The sequence below is a fragment of the Tympanuchus pallidicinctus genome, unplaced genomic scaffold, assembly GCF_026119805.1.
Source record: "Tympanuchus pallidicinctus isolate F22 unplaced genomic scaffold, pur_lepc_1.0 scaffold9, whole genome shotgun sequence".
In the NCBI taxonomy this organism is placed as follows: domain Eukaryota; kingdom Metazoa; phylum Chordata; class Aves; order Galliformes; family Phasianidae; genus Tympanuchus; species Tympanuchus pallidicinctus.
This window is the reverse complement of record NW_026294813.1, coordinates 6771124-6795264: the sequence shown is the minus strand read 5'-3', so window position 1 is coordinate 6795264 and position 24141 is coordinate 6771124. Positions and strand designations below refer to the sequence as shown.

Sequence of the window (24141 nt, the reverse complement as noted above, 5' to 3'; positions counted from 1 at the left end):
AAGATTTAGGTTGGATGTCAGGGGGAAGATCTTCACAGAGAGAGTGGTGAGGTGCTGGAGCAGGCTGCCCAGAGAGGTTGTGGATGCCCCATCCCTGGAGTTGTTCAAGGGCAGGTTGAAAGTGGGGCTCTGGGCAGCTTGGTCCAGTATATTAGGTGGCCCTGTCTGCAGCAGAGGGGTTGGAGCTCTATGGATCCTTGAAACCCCTGCAGCTGCAGCCATTTTGTGGTTCTTCCACTCAAGAGTTTGGAATCCACCATCTCATGATCACTGCATCCTGAGCTGTCCCCAGTCTTTACATCGCTAGCAAGCCCATCCCTTTTGGTAAGAGCAAGGTTCAGAAACATCCCCATCCTCATTGGCATCTCCACCACCCACATCAAAAAATTATCTTCAATGCATTGCAAGAACCATCTGCAGTGTGTGTGCCTGGCTTACTTACCGGATAGCTGGATGATTAAAGTCCTGCATAAGAACCAGTGCATGGGATTGTGAGGCTACTTCTAGCTGCTTGTAGAAAGCCTCACTGACTTCATCCTCCTGATCTGGTGACTTCTGGTACCCCCTTATAATGATATCAGCCATACCAGTCCTCCCATTAATTCTCACCCACAAGTTCTCTGCACGTTCTTCACCCACCCTCAGGTGGAGCTCGGTACATTCTTGTCGAGCTCAAAAAAGAAGCAACTCCTCCACCTCCCTTCCCCAGCTTATTTTTCCTAAAAAGAACATAGTGCTCTATGATTGCATTCCAGTCATGCAGGCTGTCCCACTGTCTCTCAGTAACTGCAGTGAGATTATGACCCTGTTCCTGTACACAGATCCTCAGCTCATCCTGTTTATTTCCCATGCTAAATGCAAATGGCACTTAAGAAAAGCAGCAGGTACAGTTACCCCTACGGGGACACAAGATTTTGGACAGGGTATTGGCAACATGACCTTCTCTGAAGATCCCTCACATGGTCCTGTGGGACAACTCAGAAGTTTTTCCCTTAGATCTCCAACAGTGACAACATCCCCTGGCCCTTCTCACATCTAACTCCCCTCCCTTCCTCCTTCAAAACTAGTTTAAAGCCCTGGTAATCAATTCAGAAAGCTTGTTTCCCAGCTCACTTGTGCACCACTTGCTCAGTCAGAGTCCATCAGAAGCCCACACACCTGATTTCTCGAAGATCTGCCCAAGATCAAAATACCCAAAACCTTGATCAAGACACCACCCCCACAGTCAGTCATTTACCTTCCATGTTCTCCTTCTCCTTTCTGAGTCCCAGCCACCCATTAGGAGGACTGAGGAGAACACTACCTCCACTCCTGATCCCTTCAACATCTTTCCAAGGAATGCAAAGTTCCTTTTAACATTCTTTAGTTTCCCCGTTGCAGCATCCCAGGAGCCAACTTGACTGCCAATGAAAGGATAGTAGTCTTTGGTTTAATGAGCTGTGGTAGAGCCTTCCTAATGTCTCTGACATGTGCTCCTGGAAGACAGCACATCTCTCTGGAGAGCTTATTTGGGTGCAAATGAGAGCCTCAGTGCCCCGCAGTGAAAAGTCCCCAATTACAAAGACTCTCCGCCCTTCTTTGGTCACACTGGTATTGATGCAGTGTCCTGACGAGCCCCGCTCCCTTTGCTTGTTGCTCCCCGCAGTCCCAATGTGCTTCTCGGGGCCTGGGTTCCGACTGCTTTCCAGACCCTCATTCCTGCCTGCCTGAGAGGCTTGAATCTGTTACTCAGGGACTCTGCTGGGGTTGGTGGCACTGTGGGTGCTGGGGGCAGACGCCTCCTTCAGTTTCAAGCAGAGAGGTCCAGACCCTTTACTCTTGTGGGTTGTTCAGCCCTCTGTCCCGCAGGTGAGCAGCTGGATTGGCTACTTCCATTTGCAGGATCCACGCTAAAATGGCAATTGCAATGACTCTGCTCATGCTTTTCATATATTTCATATTCTTTAATGTGGATAAGAATATTTCATATTCTTTAATTCTTTTTTTTTTTTTTTTTTTTTTTTTTTTTTTTTTACCTATGCTTTCTACAACTGCAATATCTTTTTCTGCACTAAGGGAGTAAGACTGGCATTTTCTTTCATTTAAGTAGTATCTGAAGGTGGTTGGAGATGTTACAAGGAATTATTTTTTTGCCTGTTTGGCAGAGTATTTCTTCCTGCTGCTTTGCTTAAAATCAAAATTCTGTTCAGTTTAAGGGTTTGCATTTTTTTCATTGCTGTAATGTTTTTGAACTGAGGTCAGATTAGTCAATGCAGTTCTGAAGTTGAAGACATGACTGTTGTTTATAGATCTTGCTGCTGTGTGGGTTCTGTGAATGAATCACAGCACTTTACTGATGTGGAGTGATATTTTCAGTGCTCAGTGGTTCCTTAGAGAAAGGAAGCTAGCTAAGGCTTCAAAGACTTTAATATACTTATTTCTGTATAAAGAACTGTTGTGGGTCCCCAAATTTGGGAAAGGTTTGCTTAGGCTAAATCGTTCTAGAGACAAGTATTTTCAGCTCTTTGGTTACGAGTTAATACTCAAACTGCTTGCTTTTCCCTCATTTCACTCATTTAAATAGCATGTGAATTTGGTTGTCAATGCTTTTATCTGTAGACAGTTGTCCACCAGATGGCAGTCAAGATGAGTGCTTTAAATATTTTATTAAACAAATTGAAAACTGAGAACAGTATAGCTATGATATTCTTAGGTGCTTTTAATTTTTTTGGTTAGTTTTTAACTTCAAGTCCTTGTGTATTTTTTTCCCTATCATTACCTCCATATTTGTACCAAAAATGCTCCTTGTATTTCAAAGTAGTTCAAGACTAATCTGAAGGGTCATGGCAAGACAGTATAGCAAAATGCCATCAAGCATATACTTCATACTTTGAATCTTGCTTATTCCAATTTCTGTCAAATTGCATATTATTAATGCACTACTTGAACATTCTTCCTTGTGAGATGAGCTCTCAGAGAATGAAAGGACTGGAGGAATAAGGCCTGTACACGTGACTTGTGGTATGTGTTTGTGGTGGATCCTGATCAGATCAGCAGTTCCAGATGTGCAGAAGAGCTAGTGGTGTCAGGGGCTTTTTTGGTACATCTGAAAAATGAAGGTAAAGCAGCCATAGAGAGAACTTCACACAAGTGCTAGCTTTGATCAACAAGACTCAATTTTTGCCTTTTCTGAAACAAGTTCTGGCTCTATGCCTGGGATAAATAGCAATCCCTGTAGACAATCTCTCTTTAGCAGGTGAAGAGATTGAGTATCCTGTGAACCAGTCTGTCAGTTTCTAGAATGGTTGTGACTGAGACATCTGCTCGGATCCCTTAAATACAGAAAAGATGGTGGTGCGTAACTGTTGTTTCTAGTTGGTCTGTGATGATTGGTCTAATGATGTGGTTCTCCAAACACACGACCCAAATAATCACATTCTTTGTTTTTCACTTTTTTTTTTTTCTGAGATGTCTGAAATGATTCTTAAAATAGTATTTGATGTGCTTTAAAAAAGAAGAGTGGAAACTAGATGATCATCCTTCTGCATCCTACTGTTTTGTTGCAGTAGGAGTACCTGTGGTGTTTTTAATATCCTCTGGTTTGAGTGATAATTATCTGTTTTCAGGGTCCATCTCTGGGACTTCAACCCCAACCCTGTTTGAATACTGTACTGATTTTAAAAAGTCTTGCTTTTCACATACAGCGTGTGCTGTACAGTGATGCAGCACTGGAGTAGGAACCCCACTGATACACAGCTGTGCCTACAAACAGCAGCATCCTTGTGTTATATGAATGTTTTGTTGGTACCCTGTATAAGTACGCTATATTCTCTCCAGTCCTCTGTAACCAGAATATGGATTTACAAGCTAAGAAGATCAGGATTTTTAATTTTTTTTTTTTTATTTTTTAAGTAAGCAGGCTTGATCTTTTTGGAAATAATTACTCAAAACATATGAAGCAGTTAAGTCCTTATGGCTAGAAGTTACTTGTATGGTACTATGGAAGATGGTTAGGAAGTTACAGAGAAGACAATTGCACAAAGGACTTTACATTATTAAAAATTCAAGGGAGGTGAAAAACCCTTTCATAATTTTCAGGTTTATTGCAGTTGTAAATAAACCACCAGATAAAAAACGTCTGAGGTGGTGGGAATTATGACTGATCACAGAATGACTGTCAACTGCTGATCTTGAGCTGGTCAGAGAGAAAAAAACATATCCCTGGTTGCATCAAGACCAAAAGAAGGTGAGGAAGTACTTGCTATCCAGATTGGCAGGTGCCACAAACTGGTGGAGATCAGCAGATGCACCCAGTGGACCTGGGCAAGCTGGAAGAGGGGGCCTTCTGCAGTTCTGAGCTCTAGTAGGACATTTTCAGTGATTCCTTGGAGCCTGAACATCTTTTTTACTGTGACTGTAACAAACCAGCATCTTCTGGTGTACACAATTTTTTGAGACCTTCCAGACTACACAGGGTAAAGCCATGAGCCATACGATCCAATCTGTGCTGATGATTTGAAAAAGATGTGGACCTGGGGATACCCTGATATGCTGTCTGACATGAATTATTATCCTATGATCCCTAGTGTTTCAGATAGCAAGTGAAGTGAAGAAGGCTGGGGACTCCTCTGAATTGGGAATATGACTACAATAGTTTCAGTCTTCAAGATTAATTGAAATAGCACACTCAGCAAAGTGTGCTATTCTTATCTAGGGCAATCAGAGAACTGGAATGGGCAATAATTGTGTAGAGAAGAGTACTTTGGATTTTGTTTTCTAAGTTCAGATGATCTTTGTGGGGCATGCATTAAAGGGTCATGCCTAACCAATCTGGTGGCCTTCTGTGATGGAGTAATAGTATTGGTGGATAAAGGGAGGGCGACCAACATCATTTACCTGGACTTGAGCAAGGCCTTTGACATGGTCCCCCACCACATCCTTATCTCCAAGTTGGAGGGATGTAGATTTGATGAGTGGACCACCTGATTGATAAGGAATTAGTTGACAGGCCGCAGACAGAGAGTGGTCATCAATGGCTGCATGTCCAGGTGGAGGCTGGTAACGAGTGGCATCCCCAGGAGTCTGACTTGGGACCAGTGCTCTTTAACATCTTTATCAGTGACATCAATGACATACTGTGAATACTGTGAATAATGATATACTGAATACTGTGTCCAGGTCTGGAGCCCTGAGTCAAGAAAGACAGGGAGCTGTTGGAGAGGGTCCAGAGGAGAGCCACGAAGATGATCAGGGGACTGGAGCACCTGCCCTATGAAGACAGGCTGAGGGAGCTGGGCTTGTTCAGCCTGGAGAAAAGAAGGCTGCAGGGTGACCTCATTGCAGCTTTTCAGTTCCTAAAGGGAGCCTACAGAGGGGAGGGGAATCAACTCTTTGAAAGGGTTGATAACTGCAGGACAAGGGGAAATGATTCTAAGTTGAGTGAGGGAAGATTTAGGTTGGATGTCAGTGGAAGTTCTTTACAGAGAGTGGTGAGGTGCTGGAACAGGCTGCCCAGAGAGATTGTGGATGCCCTGTCCCTGGAGGTGTTCAAGGCCAGGTTGGTGAACTTGCTGAGGGTGCACTCGATCCCAGTGTTCACACTGCTGACCAAGATGTAAAAATGTACTGGTCCCAGCACCATTCCCGAAGGAACACTACTTGCCACTGGTCTCCATCGTCTCGGACAATGAGCCACTGAGCTCCAACTCTGAGTGTGAGCATTCAGTCAATTCCTTATCCAGCAAGTAGTTTGTCCATCAAACCCATATTTATTCTATTTACTGAGCAGGATGTTATGCGGGACAGCATCAAGCACTTTGCAGAAGTCCAGCTAGATGACATCAGTTGTTCTTCCTTTATCCATTGATGCTGTAACTCCATCATAAAAGGCCACCAATTTTGCCAGGCATGATTTGTTCTTGATGAAGCCATGTGGGTTATCACCAGTCATCTGATCTTGACTTTAATGTGTTTTAATAGGGCCTACAGGAGGATCTGTTCCATGATTTTACCAGGGAGAGGTGAGACTGACCAGCCTGTAGCTTCCCAGATCTTTTTCTCCCTTCTTGAAAGTGGGGGTTATGTTTCCCCTTCTCCAGTCAGTGGGAATTTCACCAGACTGCTGTGACCTTTCAAATATGATGGATTGCAGCTTGGCAACTTCATCAGGTCCCTCATGATTAGTGGATGCACCTCGTCGTGTTCCATGGACTTGTGCACCTTCATATTCTTTAGATGGTCTTGATGGTACCTGATGTTGCTGGTTAGTGCTTACATTGAGTCAGGGACTTTTCAGCTTCTCATGCTGCTGTACCAGCATGGAGCGTAGGGATATACAAGGAGCAGGGAGGGGACAGAATGAACTCAGCTAACTCAAGCTAGCCAAACAGTTACTCCATAAATTATAGCAGTGGGGAGTTTGATGCGGACTGCTGTTGCTCAGGGACTGGGTAGGGATTGACTGGCTGGTGGTTACCAAGTACATTGTACATCATGTTGTTCTGGTTTTTATTTTATTTTTTTTTTTTTATTTTCCTTTATTAAACAATCTTTATCTCAACCTACAAATTTGTGAACTTCATTTTTTATTCTCACCCCTATCGCAGGGGAGCAAACAGCTGTGTGGTGCTCAACTGGCTGCTGAGTTAAACCACAACACATTGTCATTAGATCAGCATAAAGTGTATGTTCCTCCCTGATTTTGAACAAACTGTGACTCTTTCAGGCTACATGGTAGTACATGGTTTTTTGTTTTTGTTTTTTTTCTTTTTGTTAGCAAATTCAGTAACTTCAATGTAAACAGTACTGTTTAGCTGTTCTGAGTAATAGTGACACAAGAGGGAGATATTGTGACAGGTCACAGTTTTTATCTTAGTAACAGTACAACCAAAGCCATTGTAAGGGAGAACAAATACAGCCTTGCTTTCTGCTTTGATAAAGGAATTTGAGAATAGGTTTCAAGACTGAAAAAAAAAATTAGCAGTTTTTTGTATACTTGAGACTCCAATTTCAGTCAATATGAATTCATTATTTGCATGTTTTCAAATGGAAGGTATAGAGTTGTGATCAGATATTCAACTCAAGAAATTGTCTCTCAACTGGATGTTTATAAGAACCTTGTTACCAGAAAAAAAATTCCCTCACTTCACAGTTGAGCCTTATTCATGTCTTCACCTTTTTTTTCGCAGTATGTATGTTTGTGAGCATCTCTTTTTAAGGATGAAGCACAGGAAGAGTACAATTTCATTAAAAAATCTCTGACCAGCACCTTGAGATGTCCCTAAGAATTGCAGCCCCTGCCATTAAACTAGCCTGATATGTTAGTTTTACAAAAACGATGTCAAATATCCCACAAGTTTTATTGTTTTGTTCAAGTTAAGTTTTAATAAAAATACCTTAAAAATGAAATTTTGTTACTTATGTACATTAACTGTATTACATATTTTATATGTTGCCCATATATTCTATATTGTTGGTGTGGTACTGTGCTTCCTAAACTTTAATTTGGAGAAGTGCTGTCAGCCATGCCACCTTCACAAGGTGCCTGCTCTAGAAATAACATACAAATCTTTTTGAAGCTGTGCATGGCATGTAGGAAGAGAGAAATATCTGTACAATAAGTCGTTCTTAGGTATGAGGCTTTTCCACTTTTTTGGTCCTTTTTGAAATATTTGTTTTTAAGAAACTTGTTCTCGATGTTGGTGATTGTTATTTCTAGATGGGCTCTTTTTGTAAGAGGTGATTTTTGTATCTTTGTAATAAGGAATCATTGCTCATTGTGTTCTCATTATGGGAAATGAGAGCAAATGGCACTGTGTAGTCCTTTCATTAAAGTCACATGAGGTTCTCAATAATTCCTTCAGCCTGCTTGTACAAATGGGTATAATTATATTTCCCTGCCTTTGTACTCGTAGTAAAAGGTTTGGGAAGCCTGAGTTACCGTAGGATGAAAACATCTTAAATGTTACTGTAGTAAGCCCCTGAAGGCAAGGCTCCCTCTTTGCCAGCATTTTAACTGATTGCAATTACAGCTGATGTTATGGTGTTGCAATACTGTAAGGGAAGATGTGATGGGAAGGAAGTGTTGCGCAGTTCCGTATTCTATTCTGAAGTGGATAACGGCTTTGTGGCCTCGTTAGGAAAACACCTGATTCTTTTCTTGAGGAAAAAGAATATTCCTGAGAACAGATTAACATCTTAAGAACCATGTGCAAATAATTAAAGTAATCTAGATTTAAAAGTCCTTCTGTATATGTTAAATCTGGAAAGTTGCTCACTGCATAACATGGCAAATAGCCATGAGTATTTCTTACTCATCCTATTACTTTTGGACAGCTTGTATGTCTTCTGCTAAATATATAAAAAACCAAAATGATACAGTTGTACTTTTTTGTGGCATATTCTAAAACTGTGGTAGTCTTGGTTAATGTCATGCAGTGAAACTAAGGCCACAGGCATAAATCAGGAGTTTTAAAGCATGGTTTAGAGGGTGCTGCTGTTTTGAAAAGCATTTTTTGTTATTTTAAAATGAAATCCAAGAAGAACATTACTAATTTATTTATATATGGTACAGGATCTGACTGTTCGCAGTGAATTTTCAGTCCCCCGACAAATTGAATCACAGGGAATAGATGGGCACTCACTGCAGAACTACACACAAATAAATGAAAATAAATCAGTGAAAGACAGCAGCACTCCTTCCTCTTTACACTCAGAGGAATGAGGCATCAGGGCATCAGCCAAGCATATCAAGCATATCAACCTAACGCACGATACGGCACAGAGTTAGCTTGTACAGCGTCTAGCACTGGCACCAGCAGTGAGTCAGGATTATCAGTGGGACGGAGGTGACACTGGGGCACTGGGGCCATCTTCTGTGTGCCTGTACTGCTTTAGAGCTGTAGCTTTTAAAAAACTATAATAGTGCATCTTCATATGCAGAATAAAGTTTAATCCTGTTACAGACAGGAACAGTATTGTTCTTAAAATGATTCTTCCCATCATGCAGCATTGCTATGCAGTCATGTGCATTTCACGATCTCATTTTGAAGTACTGCAAATGCAAGCTGTTTTCACTGTGACTTTTACCATCATGCTACCCACCTCCTGTTACGCTGATCCACCAAATCTGAAATTATATCCATTTGAATGTTACCATGCAGTTAAGCTGTAAGTTCTCAAGCGCTTAAACTGTATAAGTAAAAACTACTGATTTTATTTTCTGTTGTCAATACCAGGAAAGTCTGTTTTTCAAACACATGCTGCTGTGCTTTTAGTCATGAGAAGCATGAAATAGGCTATAACTAGGATCTACACTTCTGGTGAAAAAATATTAAAACAGAAAGGTACAAACTGCTTTTATGCTAATTATTTTCCAGCTACAAAATCTGTCCACATGGATTGTGGCATTACTGCTACAACAGTGAAATCAAATCTTGATTAATTGAGTCTTCTTATACAGTCCATTTAGCATGCTGTAATTCCAGCTGGACTTAATAATGTAAACAGATTCCTTTACAAACTGATGATACCATGTTTTTCTGCTTCCTCTTGCAATTACATTATGATCAAGTTCATGGGAAGATGAAATCATGGCTTCGGTTTTTGAATTAGTCAATATCCTACACCAAGTGTGGGGAAAGAATGGCTTTCAAGAGAATGGTTCATCAAGGTCTTACTGATGCCTCCATAGCAACATAGGGGAAAAACAAAGGTATTGCCATAAAGGCTGGGAGCCTGGATAGCTGTAGGCAGAATAGAAATAGATGGAAGTGTGGTTCCATTGATTTTGTAAGTTTTGCATTCCAATTGGGCAGAAGGTGATGTACGTGCAACTTAATGAGGCAAAGGTTTTAAGTGCTTCTAAAAACCACAGTTTCAAATGCCTGATAATTTCTTACATATTGGGGCAATTTTTAGAAAAAGTTACATAACTTTCATTGTTCCCCTCTCACACACACTTTTCCCAATACATCAGAACATCTTCAACCATTTCAGAGTAAAAACCAACTTAATGAAAACTCTGTTTCATGTCAGGCTTGCTTTTATCAAGATTGCACATTTAAATTCTGCAAGGTCAAATTACAGTGAAAATGCACCTCGTTTTCCCAGATAATTGCACAATTCTCTGTTCTGTGCCAAATGTGAATTCATACAGACTCACAGTAAGTGTGCAGTGGTTAATATCCTTATAGCATGTGGCGATAATACAGAAGATAAATACTTTTCGAAGTATCAAACTGAGCTACTATGATGTAAAAAATTAATGGGTGATCAGGATCAGATTTTAGCAGTAGTTCTTCAGTGTCCTGTCTCATTCTACCTATATGGGCAGCACACATTCCTTTCTCTAAGGAGTAGCACCTGAAATCTGTTCTTCAGTCTCTGAAGCAGCCATCCATGAACTGCCAGCTCACTAGCCAAGAGCACACAGGAGCTGAACAGAATACAATCAAAACACTGAGTCTTCATTTCAAGGGTATTTTTTTCCCTGAAGTTCCAGGAATAGCAGCTTCACTCTTCTCCCATCCTCACAGCAGAAGAGTTTGTCCTTTAAAACACTAGCACAAAAAGGATAAAAGCACCCTTAAGTGTCAATGTGACAACACATCTTTTGGCGTGGTTACTGTTATACTCTAAAGTTTCCAGACTTCTATGGCAAGTCATTTTTGGTAAATCAACTTTTTTTGTTTTTCTGTAAGATGCACTTTCCCTCTCCAATTAAATCATTACAGATGGTGGTAACTGGAACAGTTATTGCTGCTTTCATTAAGTGTCCTCTGCATCCTGGAATGTCCTAAGTGCTACAGCCTCCATGAAAACATTTTAAACAAAGGAAGCCTTAATTAGAGCATGTACCTAGTCTTTAAGCAGTCAGAAGGATGGCTGGAGATTTTAAAAAGTTTAGCAAGTGAATAACTACTTTTAGGTCTGGTATAATTTTTCATCGGTTTAAAATATTGTTTTAAAACATCTGTCAGTAAGTTAAAAAAACAATGTACTGTACTAATATGTTGATACAGGCAAATAATAGGTCAAGCCCAGGGTTCCCGTGCAAACATTGTAAAAAAGAGTTATAGAATTACAGAATAGTTTGGGTTGGAAGGGACTTCAAAGACCATCTAGTTCCAACCTTCTGGTGTAGGCAGGCTTGCCAACGACTAGATCAGGCTGCCCAGGGCCCCATGCAACCTGGCCTTGAACACCTCTAGGGATGGGCATCCACAACCTCTCTGAGCAGATTGCTCAAGCACCTCACCACTCTCTCTGTGAAAGACTTCTTCCTGACATCTAATCTAACTCTCCCCGCCTTCAGTTTAAAACTATTTTCTCTTGTCCTATCACTATCTACTTGTGTAAAAAGTTGATTTCCCTCCTGTTTACAATCGTCCTTTAAATATTCGAAAGCTGCAATGAAGTCTCTCCAGATCCTTCTCCTCTCCAGGCTGAACAAACCCAGCTCCCTCATCCTGCCTTCACGGGAGAGGTGCTCCAGGGTTCAGATCACCTTCATGGCCCCGTTCAGGGCCCTTTTCAAAAGCTCCATGTCCTTGAGTTGGGGTCTCCAGTCCAGAATGCACTCCTGCAGATGGGACCCTATGAGAGCAGAGCAGAGAGTGACAATCACCTCCTTCTCACAGCTGTCCATCCCTCTTTTGATGAGCTGGCTTTCTGGACACCAAGTGCATAGTGCTGTCTCATGTAAAGTTTTTCATCTATCTGGACCCCCAAGTCCTTCTTGGCAGAGCTACTCTCAAGTTCTTATCCCAGTCTGGGGGAGATCTGGGATTGCCCTGACCCAAACACAACACCTTGTACTGGGCCTTGTTAAACCTCATTATGTTCATATGGTCCCACCTTTTGTCAAGATCCCTTTGGATGGCATCCTTTCCTCTGCCATATCAACTCACCACTTATGTTGGTGTTGTGTGGAAACTTGCTGTGGGTATGCTCAATCCCATCATTTATGTAATTGATAAAGATGCTCAAGAGTGCCAGTCCTACAACGGACGCCTGGAGGACACCGTTCATGATCAGCTTCCATCCCAACTGTCATTAACCACAACCCTTTGGCTGTGGCCATCCAACCAGTTCCTTATGCATCAAACAGTCCTCTCTCTGAACCATATCACTCCAATTTAGACATAAGGAGGTACATAAGGAACACATCAAAGGTCTTGCAGAATCAAGGAGAGTTCAGGTTACAGTATGAATCTTTTTCTTCATCACAGTTCTGTTCTATACCTAATAGCAAAATAGAGGGGAAATTTCAAAATATTGCGGTACCAACTTATTAAAATTCCTGTTAATAGCAAGGGAAACATCAGTGCAGTGTGGTTTCACCAGATGAGAAACAGATGATCAAGAGATGGCAACACTGTTTCAAAACAAATAGGGGAATCAGTAGGCTACCCTCTGCGGTGGTGCCCATGGGGAGCTAGCTGAAGAAGTGAAGGCGCGGAACTGCTCTGGAAGTTGGAGTGGATGCTGAGGTGCAGAGTGTAAATGCTGCTCTGCGGGAAGAAGACAAGCAAACAGGAGCTAGATGACAAACAGCAGCAGGACCGAGTAAATGAAGTGGGTAGAAGGACTGATGGCACACCAGCATACCATCGGCATGGCCTGAAAGAGTTGGGTTTTTGCTTGGAGCATTTTACTTAGTCAACCAGCCTGCTCACTTTTCCATCTGGGATTGGGAGAAAGTGTTGGCACTGTGTATTTGCACAGAGGAAAAAAAAAAACAGCAATTGCAGCTTAAATTGCTGACAGGTAGCAGATTCATCAAATCACAGAATCATTAAGTTTGGAAGGACTCATAAGATCATCTAGTCCATGTCTATAGCCAGTCTAGTCTGTGTCACTCCATGTGAGAGCTATCCTTCGCTTGAAAACCTCTAGGAAAAACCTCCAAGGTCAGGGGCAGCCTGTTCCAATGCCTCATCACTCTTTCTGACAAGTATTTCCTAATATCCAACCTTAATCTCCCCTGGAACAATATAAGATCATTACCTCTCTTCCTATTTTTGTTATCTGCAAAAAGAGGCCTCCCTCCACCTCACCACAACCTCCTTTCAGGTAGTTATAGAGAGCAACGTGGCCTCCCTTGAGCCTCCTCCAGACTGAAAAATCCCAGTTCCTTTAGCCACTCCTTTTATGATGTGTGCTCCAGACCCTCCATGAGCTTTGTTGCCCTTCTTTGCCATGATCCAAATTGTGCAGATGTGCAGACAGAGTGTTGGAAACTGATATGAACAGGTCTGCAGCTTGCTTGCTACAGATGTGCGGGCTAGTTGTGACTTCTTTAAACACCCGAACTAAACAAAATAGAGCATTTATTTACTCCTCCGATAAATAAATAGGTATGATCCCCCCTTAGCAGGCTAATCCCAATTCTGCACATAGACATTGGATTGGAAAAAGCAGGAAGGTCCCGGAGACAGGGGAGATATGGTGGAAGCATGCTGGAGAAACACTGATGACAGTGAGCAGCCATGGACAGAGAGGCAGCACATCTCTCAGATAGCATCCATCTCTGAATCCAACTCAGTTTGTGATAAGCAGTGGTGGTGGGCCTGAACAAGAGCCAAGTGAATCTGCTACGGGTTCTAGCTCTGACCTCACCAGGTTCAGAACAGCCTCCTGCATCTGCATGGGCAGCAGCTTCTCGTCTGCTCTGACTTCCCGGGGATGCTAATCCAGCATTAACAAGTCAAACTAGCAGGGATCTCTTCTGGCCAGGGACAAGACTGCTGGATGGCATCGACACTGATTACAACAGTGCATTATCTGTTCTCAGGGACTGCCTTCTTAGAAAGGATTGTGGATGCTTATCAGGAGGTGTATTTCTGGGGACTATGTCATTCCATTTGCACAGCATCTCACGTAATTGCAATCTTCCTTCCAACTCTTTTTCCTTTTATTCCGTTTTATGTGGCTGATGGCCGTCATTAGTTGGCACGCATCTGGAAGCTTTAAAAGGGTTCGTATTTATTCTGAACTGCACCGATGACCTAAATAATGCATGAGGCGCGTCCCTGAGCGTTCATCAGAGGCGGCCACGACCCAGCCCTCCTGTTTCACTGTACGCGTTGATGCAATTTAAAGACGATGTGTATCAACATGCATTATAGCGCTGATGTACTTAAGCGCTTTGGAAGCAACGTCAGATGGGTGCCAGCGCGCCCACCATCGACAGCTGTGGAAACCACGGCCCGCTGGGACACTCTTAGGTCGGTATCTGGCCCGACCCGACCCGGCAGGTGGTGAGGGCGGGCGGGAGGCGGGAGGCGGCGCCGGGCCCGGTGGGCTCCGCCGGGCGGGAACTCGGCGTTCTGTCGCGGCGGCGAGGAAAGCAGCTCGCCGCGGCGAGCCGCCTTCTCTCAGGGTTACAGGAAAAAGCGTAGCCGTGCCGCACCCGCTGACTTCCTATTGTGTGAGATCCCTTCGCCGCCTGCAGCCGAGCCGGGCTCCGCCGCGGTAGGTACCGGCGCCTTCGGCGGCAGGAGCCGTGCCGGCGCTGCGGGGCCGTCGCAAGCTGCAGCCGCGCCGTGCGGCGATGGCGGTTGTTTCTCTGACGTGAGAGCTGAGAGCTGTGGCTGAGCTGCCGGTTTGCTTGCTCTGGGGAAGAACGCGTTACGCTCGGCAGTGGCTTTACCCGAGGTGTTTCGGGCTGGTGGATACACGGCCCCGCACTCCGTGCGCGCACGCTTTGTGCCCCGAGAGCCGTCGTCGTTTCCTGTTACGGATCTGTCACAGGTATCGCCTGCGCCTAGACCGCGACACTGCGCGTCTGTGGCGTCTGTGTGCCACATGCTGAAAACAAACGCCTAAAAAGCCTGAGCACAACTTCTGAGCTCTGTTTCTGAGAGACTTCGTTACTTGGTTCTCTAGGCGAGTGCACGGAGCAATGGCTGGGGTTCAGTCTGAATGTTAGTGTTAAGTTGGTGTATTGTGACATTGTGAATCCGATGAATGATTTTTTGCATTCTTGGGACGTGTAGCATCTTCAAGTAAAAAACTGTTGTACTGGCAGACTTCCAAATCGAGTTGTTTGTAGTAGTTGGTTCCGTTCTGTAGTTCTGTCAGCCAGCACTTTGAGCTGAAATATGAAAATATTGTATTAGTAGTAAGCAGAAGAAAAATGGGTTAGGTGGATGCGCTGCGTTAGCAAGGTGGTCAGCATTTGGTTGTGTCGTCCAGACTGGTTCTTTGATAAATAACATTTGGAATCAGAGCGCAGAGAGAAAATACTCAGCAGAACAGACAGCTGCCTCCTGTGCTGGGGACAGGGGATGGCGTGCTCAGACATTCAGCTGTAGGAAGGGTGCTAAGAGCCTCTTGTATTTCTTAACGTGGTGAGTGAGGGGATGTGGTGTCCCACAGAGGAAGATGAAGGATCTGGTGAAGACGAGCTGTACAGAGGTTTCCCTGTTACGTCATACACGTGCTGCGTTCATGCAGCAGTCTGCACGAATGCCTGCTTCCTCTGTGTCGAGCTCCAACTATTTGAAGAATTTGTCCACTGGGTAGGAAGGCTGTGAAATACTTGGGAGTGTAATTTTTACTGTCTTGTGAAGTTGATATGAGTACGTTTAGGTATCCACAATGGAAAAGCAAAGGGATGTTTGGAAGTGGAAATGCAGGGTAAGCTTCTTAACCACTCTACAAAAGATACAGGATGAAATGGCACGTATTATCTATATTTCAAATGAATTATGAAAACCAGGATAAAGTATTGCAGTGAGTTGTACAAATGCAAAACTCATTATCAGCTGTGTCTGTAAGATGAGTTTATAACGTTTTCTGGAATAATGATTGAATCTCTTTTTTAGAATAGCTGTGGTATGAGGGTTGGTAAACTGCACAGTCATGTTCATCTTTTCATGATGATACGTTTTATTCTCATCTTGTTCTCTTTTCCTCTTCTATCTGTGGGAACACAGGTTTATCTGCATGGTCCTCCCTGTTCCAGTCACACGTGTAGCACTATGGTGGGTAGCAACTGCAAGGCTGTGCACAGTGGACAAATGCTTTAAAGTAGTACAGTATCTTCCCTCTTACATATGGACTGATGTATATTTCTCATGAACTTCAAATTAAAACAGGTCCTGGATTTGGGAGGTAAGAAAGGGATTTGGGAGGTAAGAAAGGGATTTGGATCTGGCCTTGTGAAAAAACCTCTCTCTTGATGAGAATTCTACCTTTATTTAAAGGGCAGTGCATGGATCCATTTCTCATCTAGTTGCTTACACTGGCAGAGATGTCTTGTTCTGTCCTGCTATCCACCTTTCTTTGAGTGGCTGTGCCCAAGGAGTGGGTACAAAGGCAACTACTTCACCTAATGATGGCCTATGGACTGGAGATCTGTGACAAAATAATCAGTGCATACACTAACGTCTGTAGTTCCTCAAACACTAACTCTAAGAAGAAAACTCCCAGGATCAGACCTGTACACAGGTTCTATTTAAAACCTTCCTGAAAATTTTCTTTATCAATAAAAACAAGAATGACCTGCAGTGACAATATCTCTAGTTCTCTCTGGTAATTGCCAACAGTCACTTAGAGTAGTATTGTTGTCCTGGCCTTTTTTTTAGAGATACTTCTCAAATTCTATCTGATTGTTTACTTAAAATGAAAAAAAAAAAAAAAAAAGACCTTAATATCATATACAGCATTTTATATCAAAATGTGTTAATATGCTGATAAATAATGTTCTATACTGAAGAAAAGCGTTTCTCAAAACAAGTTTTTCATTTGTAACTCTAATGTATGCTAAACAAAGTAATATTATCTGCAGTTATTAACTGAACTGACCTTGCCTGGCCACCACATCATTCAGGATTTTTGAACAAAAGTATCTTATCATGTTGTTCCTATTTTTTATTTAACTAATTCTATTTAGAGAATGACAGAAGAAAATGTCTTTCCTGCTTTTTCAGGTTCCAGTCAATTTACAGCTAGTAAATTAAAATGTCATTGAACTTTCTGGATGCAGCATTTTTTATTTCTATTTTTTGCTATGATATCTAAAGAACAAGTTGCTGTGGCTTCATGGAGCTCTGCTTCACACTGCTCCTTTGGATTTTTCCATAAACTTCCTGTTTCCTCAGTAAATCTGTATCGTTTGAATAACACTAAGAATTTATTCTAGGGATTTTAATAGATAATGGTAGCAAATTGGCATCATTTCAAATATAAATAGGTTTATTTTTCAAGAGAAAATGTGCTTATCTTCTTTGGCTTGAACTTCTATTTAACTGAAATATTAAAATGCTTATTTTTATTCTTCCTGGACTTAGGTTCAGTTATCTACTTTTGGCTTGGTTAGAGGCTGTAGGCTATGAAACCAGTGTGCTCAGGATCATTTGCTGTGGAGTCTGCTGCTTTTCCCATGAATGGTCTTGTCAAAGTGCAATTTGTACAGCTTACGGATGTCAGAAAGGGCATAAACTCCCCCTCACTTCTTCTGATTCCTCCAGTTTGTTTGTTCTGCTCTGACCTGTGCAGATGGTCTCTGTTCTTGCTCCTCTGATACCCACGGATACTCATCCTTGGGTTTGGTCCTGGGAGCTGATGCTTCTGCAGCCTGTTTTCTAGGAAGGAGACTGGAGTTCATATTTGGAACTTCAGGCATTCTGTGCCTGGAATGTCTTCTTTCCCCCCTGGATTTTGTAAATACTAACAGATTTGAATAGTGGAGTTTGGGACACTTATGTTTATAGCTCTTCCAAACGAGTCTGTTGCTACATTAATTCACTGAGATAGCTCAGGCCTGGATTCCTGGCAGTCAGCATTGACTGATCAGGTATAGAGCGGAGGCTGTCTCTGTATGTGGTGGTTGGAGATGCTACAATTGCTACTAAAGTCTGAATAAAAGACACCAACAACTATTCAGTTTTTCTGTATTAGGATTGCTGTAAGCGTTGTATTTGTAGTTAGTAAGAAGGAGTAGCTATCTAGATTTGAACTGTTAGAAATTCTTGAAGAGCTTATGTTTTATGTGGGCGAAAGACATACTGCCAGTTCAATTTATAAATGTACTGTGATTTCTATTAGTGGCATAACAGCTACATTGTGTGCAGAAGTATGTGTCTGTATTGTTAAAAATAATCATAGAATTAGATTTGAATGGAAAAAACTTTCCTATCCTGAAAGAAGGGAAATACTATTGGAGAAGTAGCACTACATAGAAAACGTGGGGAAAAGTTGTTGTGGGTCTTGTTTTCCTTTGGCTTCGTCATATATTTACACTATAAATATATATATATTTATATATTTATATATATATATAATTATTCCAAATGTCTTAAATTTCAAAATTAAAAATGGAAACCCTGAGGCTTTGTTGGTGTGACAGTTTTATCAAGCGTATTACTTTTTTTTTTTTTTAATGTGACCTTCATTGAGTTTCCCCCTTTGTGCCAGAAATTTTGTTTTGATGAATTAAATTTTTAAATTGCTCTTTTTGAAGAAAACAGTTATGTTCATGCTGTTTCTTTACAGTTCTGATTTTAGCTTTTGTAGTTGTCTTTCACAAACCAACAGAAGGCTGAGGTTGGAAGAGTTTCAACCCCAGCTCCAGCAGGGACATCCAGATCAGGGTGCCCAAGCGCACACCCAGGTGCCTTTCGGAGATCTCCAGGAAGGAGTCTTCAGAGCCTTTCTGGGCATCCTATGCCCAGCCACCCTTATGGTAAAGGAGTGCTGATGCTTAAACATGTTCCCCCACAGGTGAATGACTCTGCCCTTCTTGTTAAATGCTGTAAGGCTCCTGCTAGCCCATCTGTCCAGCCTGTTGAGGTCTCTCTGGATGGCAGCACAGCCCTCTGGTATATCAATCTCTTCCCTTAGTTTTGGGTCATCTTTAAGTGAAACATTTCTGAGTTTATGGTGTGACTTGTTCTTTCAGTTCTTTCACATGTGTCTTGAGCAAGTACACAGCCAAACTGCTATTTAGTCGCGTATGATTATAGTGATAACCACATAAGATGTAAGCAGATCTGTAACCTGCCGAGTTGCTACACTGATTTCTGACATCTTGTAATTGGCAATTTGCACCTTGAGTAACCATCTGCTAAACTGGGGAAGGCAGAAAGAGGTGCTGTTACAGCATCAGTACTGAACCGACAGAACAGCTTACAGCAGGGAAGAAACATTGTAGGATCTCCCTAGATCCTCTACGTTTCTCTATTTCAGCAAAATCAGATACTTGCAAAGCCATTTACATTTGCTACTTAACAACAACAACAACAAAAACGTTATTTTAGCAAGTGGAAGTATCTGACTGTGTGATGTGCACTAATGGTGCACTGGAGCAGAACAGAAAGCCGGAGGTGGGTAGAGGACAAGGAGATTGCCGAGTATAGATGGGTTTGATCTTTGTTTAATCTTTTATGTAAGTGCAAGGAACCAAGATATTTTGAAAGCTTGTAAGCTGGCATGGCATTGCAGCTGGATTTCCCATGCCTGGGCTTCTTAGCGCTGTGTTCCACCGCAGTAGAATTTGCAGTAGTTCGGGATATTTTTGGCACAAGCGTAACTTGGAAATGGGTTTTATGACTTCCCTGTGATTTAAGTCGCAATTATTCACTAAGAGTGTGGGAGTGTGGGATTGCTAGGGTAAGACTCGTCATGAAAACATTTTCCCTATTCTTGGAAGCGCCTAAACTCTTTTTGGCTGAAAGCAGCCTCTGTCTCGTGCCTTCAAAAATACAGAACAGACATTCTAAGATTTCAGCAGAAACTGTTAGCGTTTTGAAAAATTCCAAGCTTATAAAAAAGATTTACGGTGGGAAATGTGAAGCATACTTAATAGGCCTTTATAGGCCTTTTTTAATTTTCTTTTTTAATATGGCAGATTGTTCCATTTCTCTGTGTTAAGAGCTTTTGCGTCCTTCAAAGCTTTAACCAGGCTGGTTCTTCTGCTCTTACTCTCTTCTCTTTATTTCTCACAATTTCTTTTTGCATGTGATCAATACAGTAATTTAATTTCCAGAAGAAATATCATTGCTCCCAGATAAAATCAAATGTCCATGTCATCTTGAAGGGTTGTTTTTTTTCCCCACTACATTTTCTGTTGAAATGGACTGTGAATTTTATTAAAAAAATTTGTGTAAATTGATTGAAAATTTCTCATAAATGGACTGTTTGCTCATCTGGAAGGCATTTTATTCTGTAGTAATATAGTTATCTGTGTGCCCTGTCTGGGGTGATGTTTGTTTTGTTCTTGGTGTAGGTTGCGATAATATTTTGAATAGTCTACAAATAAGAAAACTTATTACCCATTTTAGTTAGAGTAATGAGATTGCTTCACTCTAGATGACTGCTGTGTGGTGAGAGTTTTATCCTCTTTTTTGCTTTATTTTTTAAGGAAAAACTGTGTTTTTAACATTAGTTTTATTTCCCAAAGTCTTTACAATTAAGAATACATGTTGAGCTTTCGTCACAGGTTTTTATTAAAGGCTACAAAAAAGAAATAATAGAGCTCTATCATTTATGTTAAATGCCCCAAGCTCTTTCCTGTAAACAGCTATAAATGCTTATCTTCACATGCCACACACAGGATTTGGTGTTCTCATGAATTAGTATTTCCTCCAAGATTAAAGCCATATTCACTGAGCTGTTACAAAACATCTTATTTAACTATCTAATAAAATGATTAACTTTTTGAAATGGGAAAAAAAGTTCTTATGCCAGCACAGCATCTGTAATTCATTTTTGCAGAATGTTGATTTGTATTGGGTTCATCCTTTCTTCTATATTTTGTATGAGACACATCATCTTAGAGAGCTCTTGATTAATTTGCTTTGTTTTGTTGATATCAATAGTTGTCTCAGAAGTGCATTAGTTGCTCCGCAGTCACTAGTCACCTAGCTAGTAAAGTACGGTGGACTGCATCACTGCTGACCACACTGCATAGCACAGTCTTTGGTGTGTGTTCTACAGGGCTAGTTAAGAGTCATCTGACTGTTAGAACTTCCCTTTATTTTTGAGTGGAATGCAGTTTTCATTTAGCCATTTTAAGAGTTAGCCTTGTTTAATGCCTGCTCCCAAAGGATGGTTGGGCAAACCAAATTTCAAATATATGTAATTCTCTTTCTTACCAATCCTTGGACATCTGGAGGGCAGACTTGGGTCTCTTTCTGCCCATGGTTAAAAAGGTCCCTTGGGAGGTAGTTCTGAAGGGCATGGGAGCCCAGGAAGGCTGGGAATACTTTAAGGAAGTTATTTTAAAGATGCAGGAGCTGACCATCTCCAAGTCATGGCAGACAAGCTAACAGGGAAGGAAACCGATCTGGCTGAACAGAGACCTTTGGTTAGAACTCAGGAACAAAAGGAAAGTTTATGGTCTTTGGAAAAGTGGCCAAGCAGCTTAGGAGAATTACAAGTATATGGTGAAGCTATGCAGAGAGAAAATCAGGCTAAGGCCCAGCTAGATCTGAACTTGGCCACTAGGGTGAAAGATGACAGTAAATGTTTCTATAAATACATCAGCAATAAGAGAAGGGCTAGGGAGAGTCTTCTTCATTTGTTGAACACCGAGAGCAACTTGGTAACAAACGATCAGGATAAGGCTGAGGTGCTTAATGCCTTCATTGCTTCGGTCTTTAATAGTAAGACTCCCTGGGAACAAAGCCCTTTGCTCTGGTGGAAAGGGATGGGGAACAGAAAGGCCCTGCTTTATCTCTGATGAGGTGGTTTTGGACCTGCTCTGAAGGCTGGATACTCACAAGTCCATGGGGCCGGATGGATTGCACCCTAGAGCGCTGAGGGAGTTGGAGGATGTGGTTGCCAAGCCACTCTCCATCATTCTTTGGCAGTCCTGGCTAACCGAGGATGTCCCGGCAGGCTGGAGACTGGCAAATGTGACGCCCATCTTCAAAAAGGGCTGGAAAGGTGATCCTGGTAGCTACAGACCTGTCAGTCTCACCTCAGTGCCCGGGAAGGTTGTGGAACGGATAATCTCGGGAGCCACCATGGACCAGTTAAAGGTCAACCAGGGGATCAGGCCCGGTCAGCATGGGTTTACGAATGGTAAAGCCTGTCTGACAAACCTGATTTCATTCTATGGCAAGGTGACCCGCTTAGTGGATGAGGGTAAGGCTGTCAATGTGGTTTACCTGGAGTTCAGTAAGGCCTTCAACACTGTCCCCCACAGCATTCTCATGGAGAAGCTGGCTGCCCATGGTTTGGATGGGCGTACGCTCCGCTGGGTGAAACACTGGCTGGATGACCAGACCCAAAGAGCTGTGGCCAACAGAGCTAAATCCAGCTGGTGGCCGGGTCACGAGTGGTGCCCCCCAGGGCACAGTATTGGGGCAGCTTCTATGAAACATCTTTATTAATCTTGATGAGGGGATTGAGTGCACCCTCAGTAAATTTGCAGATGACTCCTAGTTGGGAGGCAGTGTTGATCTGCCCAAAGGGAGAAGGGCACTACAGAGGGACCTGGATAGACTGGATTGATGGGCCAAGGTTAACTGTATGTATTTCAACAGGGCCAAGTGTTGGGTCCTGCACTTCGGTCACAACAACCCCAGGCAACCCTACAGGCCTGGGGAAGAGTGGCTGGAAAGCTGCCTGATGGAAAGGGACCTTGGTGTATTGATGGACAGCTGGCTGAGTATGAGCCAGCAGTGTGCCCGGGTGGCCAAGAAGGCCCATGGCATCCTGGCTTGTATCAGGAATGGTGAGGTGAGCAGCACTAGGGAAGTCATCCTGCCCCTGTACTCGGCGCTGGTGAGGTCTCACCTCAAGTACTGTGTTCAGTTTTGGGCACCTCAGTACGCTGTACACAGTACACAGTGTACACAGTACACAGGACACTGAGGTGCTGGAGCAAGGCCGAAGAAGGGCAACAAGGCTTGTGAAGGGCTTGGAGAACATGGCCTACGAGGGGAGATTGAAGGAACTGGGCTGTTTAGTATGAGGAAAAGGAGGCTGAAGGGAGACCTTATTGCTCCCTTCCAGTACCTGGAAAGTGATTGCAGTGAGAGCAGGGGTGGTCTCTTCTCACTGGTGACAGGTGACAGGACGAGGGGAAGTGGCCTCAAGTTGTGGCACGGGAGGTTTAGGCTGGATATCAGGAAAACTTCTTTACAGGAAGGATTGTTAAGCACTGGCATAGGCTTCCCAGGAGGTGGTTGAGTCACCATCCCTGGATGCGTTTAAAAACCTATTTGGATGTGGTGCTCAGGAACACGATTGTGGAGGGTTGTTAGAGTTAGGGCAGTATGGTTAGGTTGTGGTTGGACTCAGTGATCTTGAAGGTCTTTTCCAACCTGAGTGATTTTATGGTTCTGTGATTCACACTGCAATTAGAAGACAGATTGGATCCCGTCCAGAAGGGTTTCAGGTATGCTTGCCCCTTTCATCTTTCTGGAAAACTTGAAAACTGGAAAACTGTATCAGATTTCTCACATCATGTAGGAAACTAACATTTAGGCAAATCAATGCTTAAACTGAACACAAGTGGGTCATCATTCTTGTCATATAAATGCTTGCAAAGTGTTAAAGTTACAAGGGCATCTTTACTTGAACTACATGCTTTTTATTTATTTAATATTTTTATTTCCTGACAGTGTTTCCTGTCCGTACTTTCTGAAAAGGAAATGTTCAACTGTTGGATTTGGATATTTATCTTGCTCTGTAGAAGATCTATAGCAGGTATGTTTCTTAATTACTAGCACTCATTTTGCCAATAGAAAATTTCCCATCAAGGATCCTTTGCCAAATGTAATTTTTAAGAGTTATTAATATGAAAACCAGCATATTTTAAACATAGGAGTTAGCAGGTGAGTAGGTAGTTTACAGTGTAGAGTGAAAGATTAACTTACATGGGGTATTCTTGATCTCTCTTTGTGGTGTGCAAACTGTCATTGCTTTAAGTTTTTGTCTTTTTTTATTTTTAATATTTTAAAAGTTACAATGTTAGCTGTTTACCTCTTGAGCAGGATGATGGAGGACACTGCATCCAGAAGTTGTATCACGGTTCAGTTCTTGTTGGGTTGTCAAGATTTAGCTTTGGTGATCTGCTGTATTCCAAATTACTAACTTTGTAATACATGAGCATCCAAGGAGCAGTTAATGTCTGCTCTTTTAGATCTACTTTACATCAAATGTTAGTAATCATTACATGAATTTCTGAATAATAACATTATCCCT

The 24141-nt window shown here is 42.3% G+C and overlaps 1 protein-coding gene across 1 annotated transcript in view; it reads left to right on the top strand.

Annotated features, from left to right (window-relative positions):
* Positions 1-14292: 14292 nt before the first annotated feature.
* Positions 14293-24141, top strand: part of IL31RA (interleukin 31 receptor A) — a 35546-nt gene continuing 25697 nt past the window's right edge. The window contains exons 1-2 of the mRNA XM_052670434.1: positions 14293-14454; positions 23559-23643. Coding sequence (XP_052526394.1) covers positions 23589-23643 — 55 coding nt within the window. The 5' untranslated portion in view covers positions 14293-14454; positions 23559-23588. The remainder of the gene's footprint in view (positions 14455-23558; positions 23644-24141) is intronic.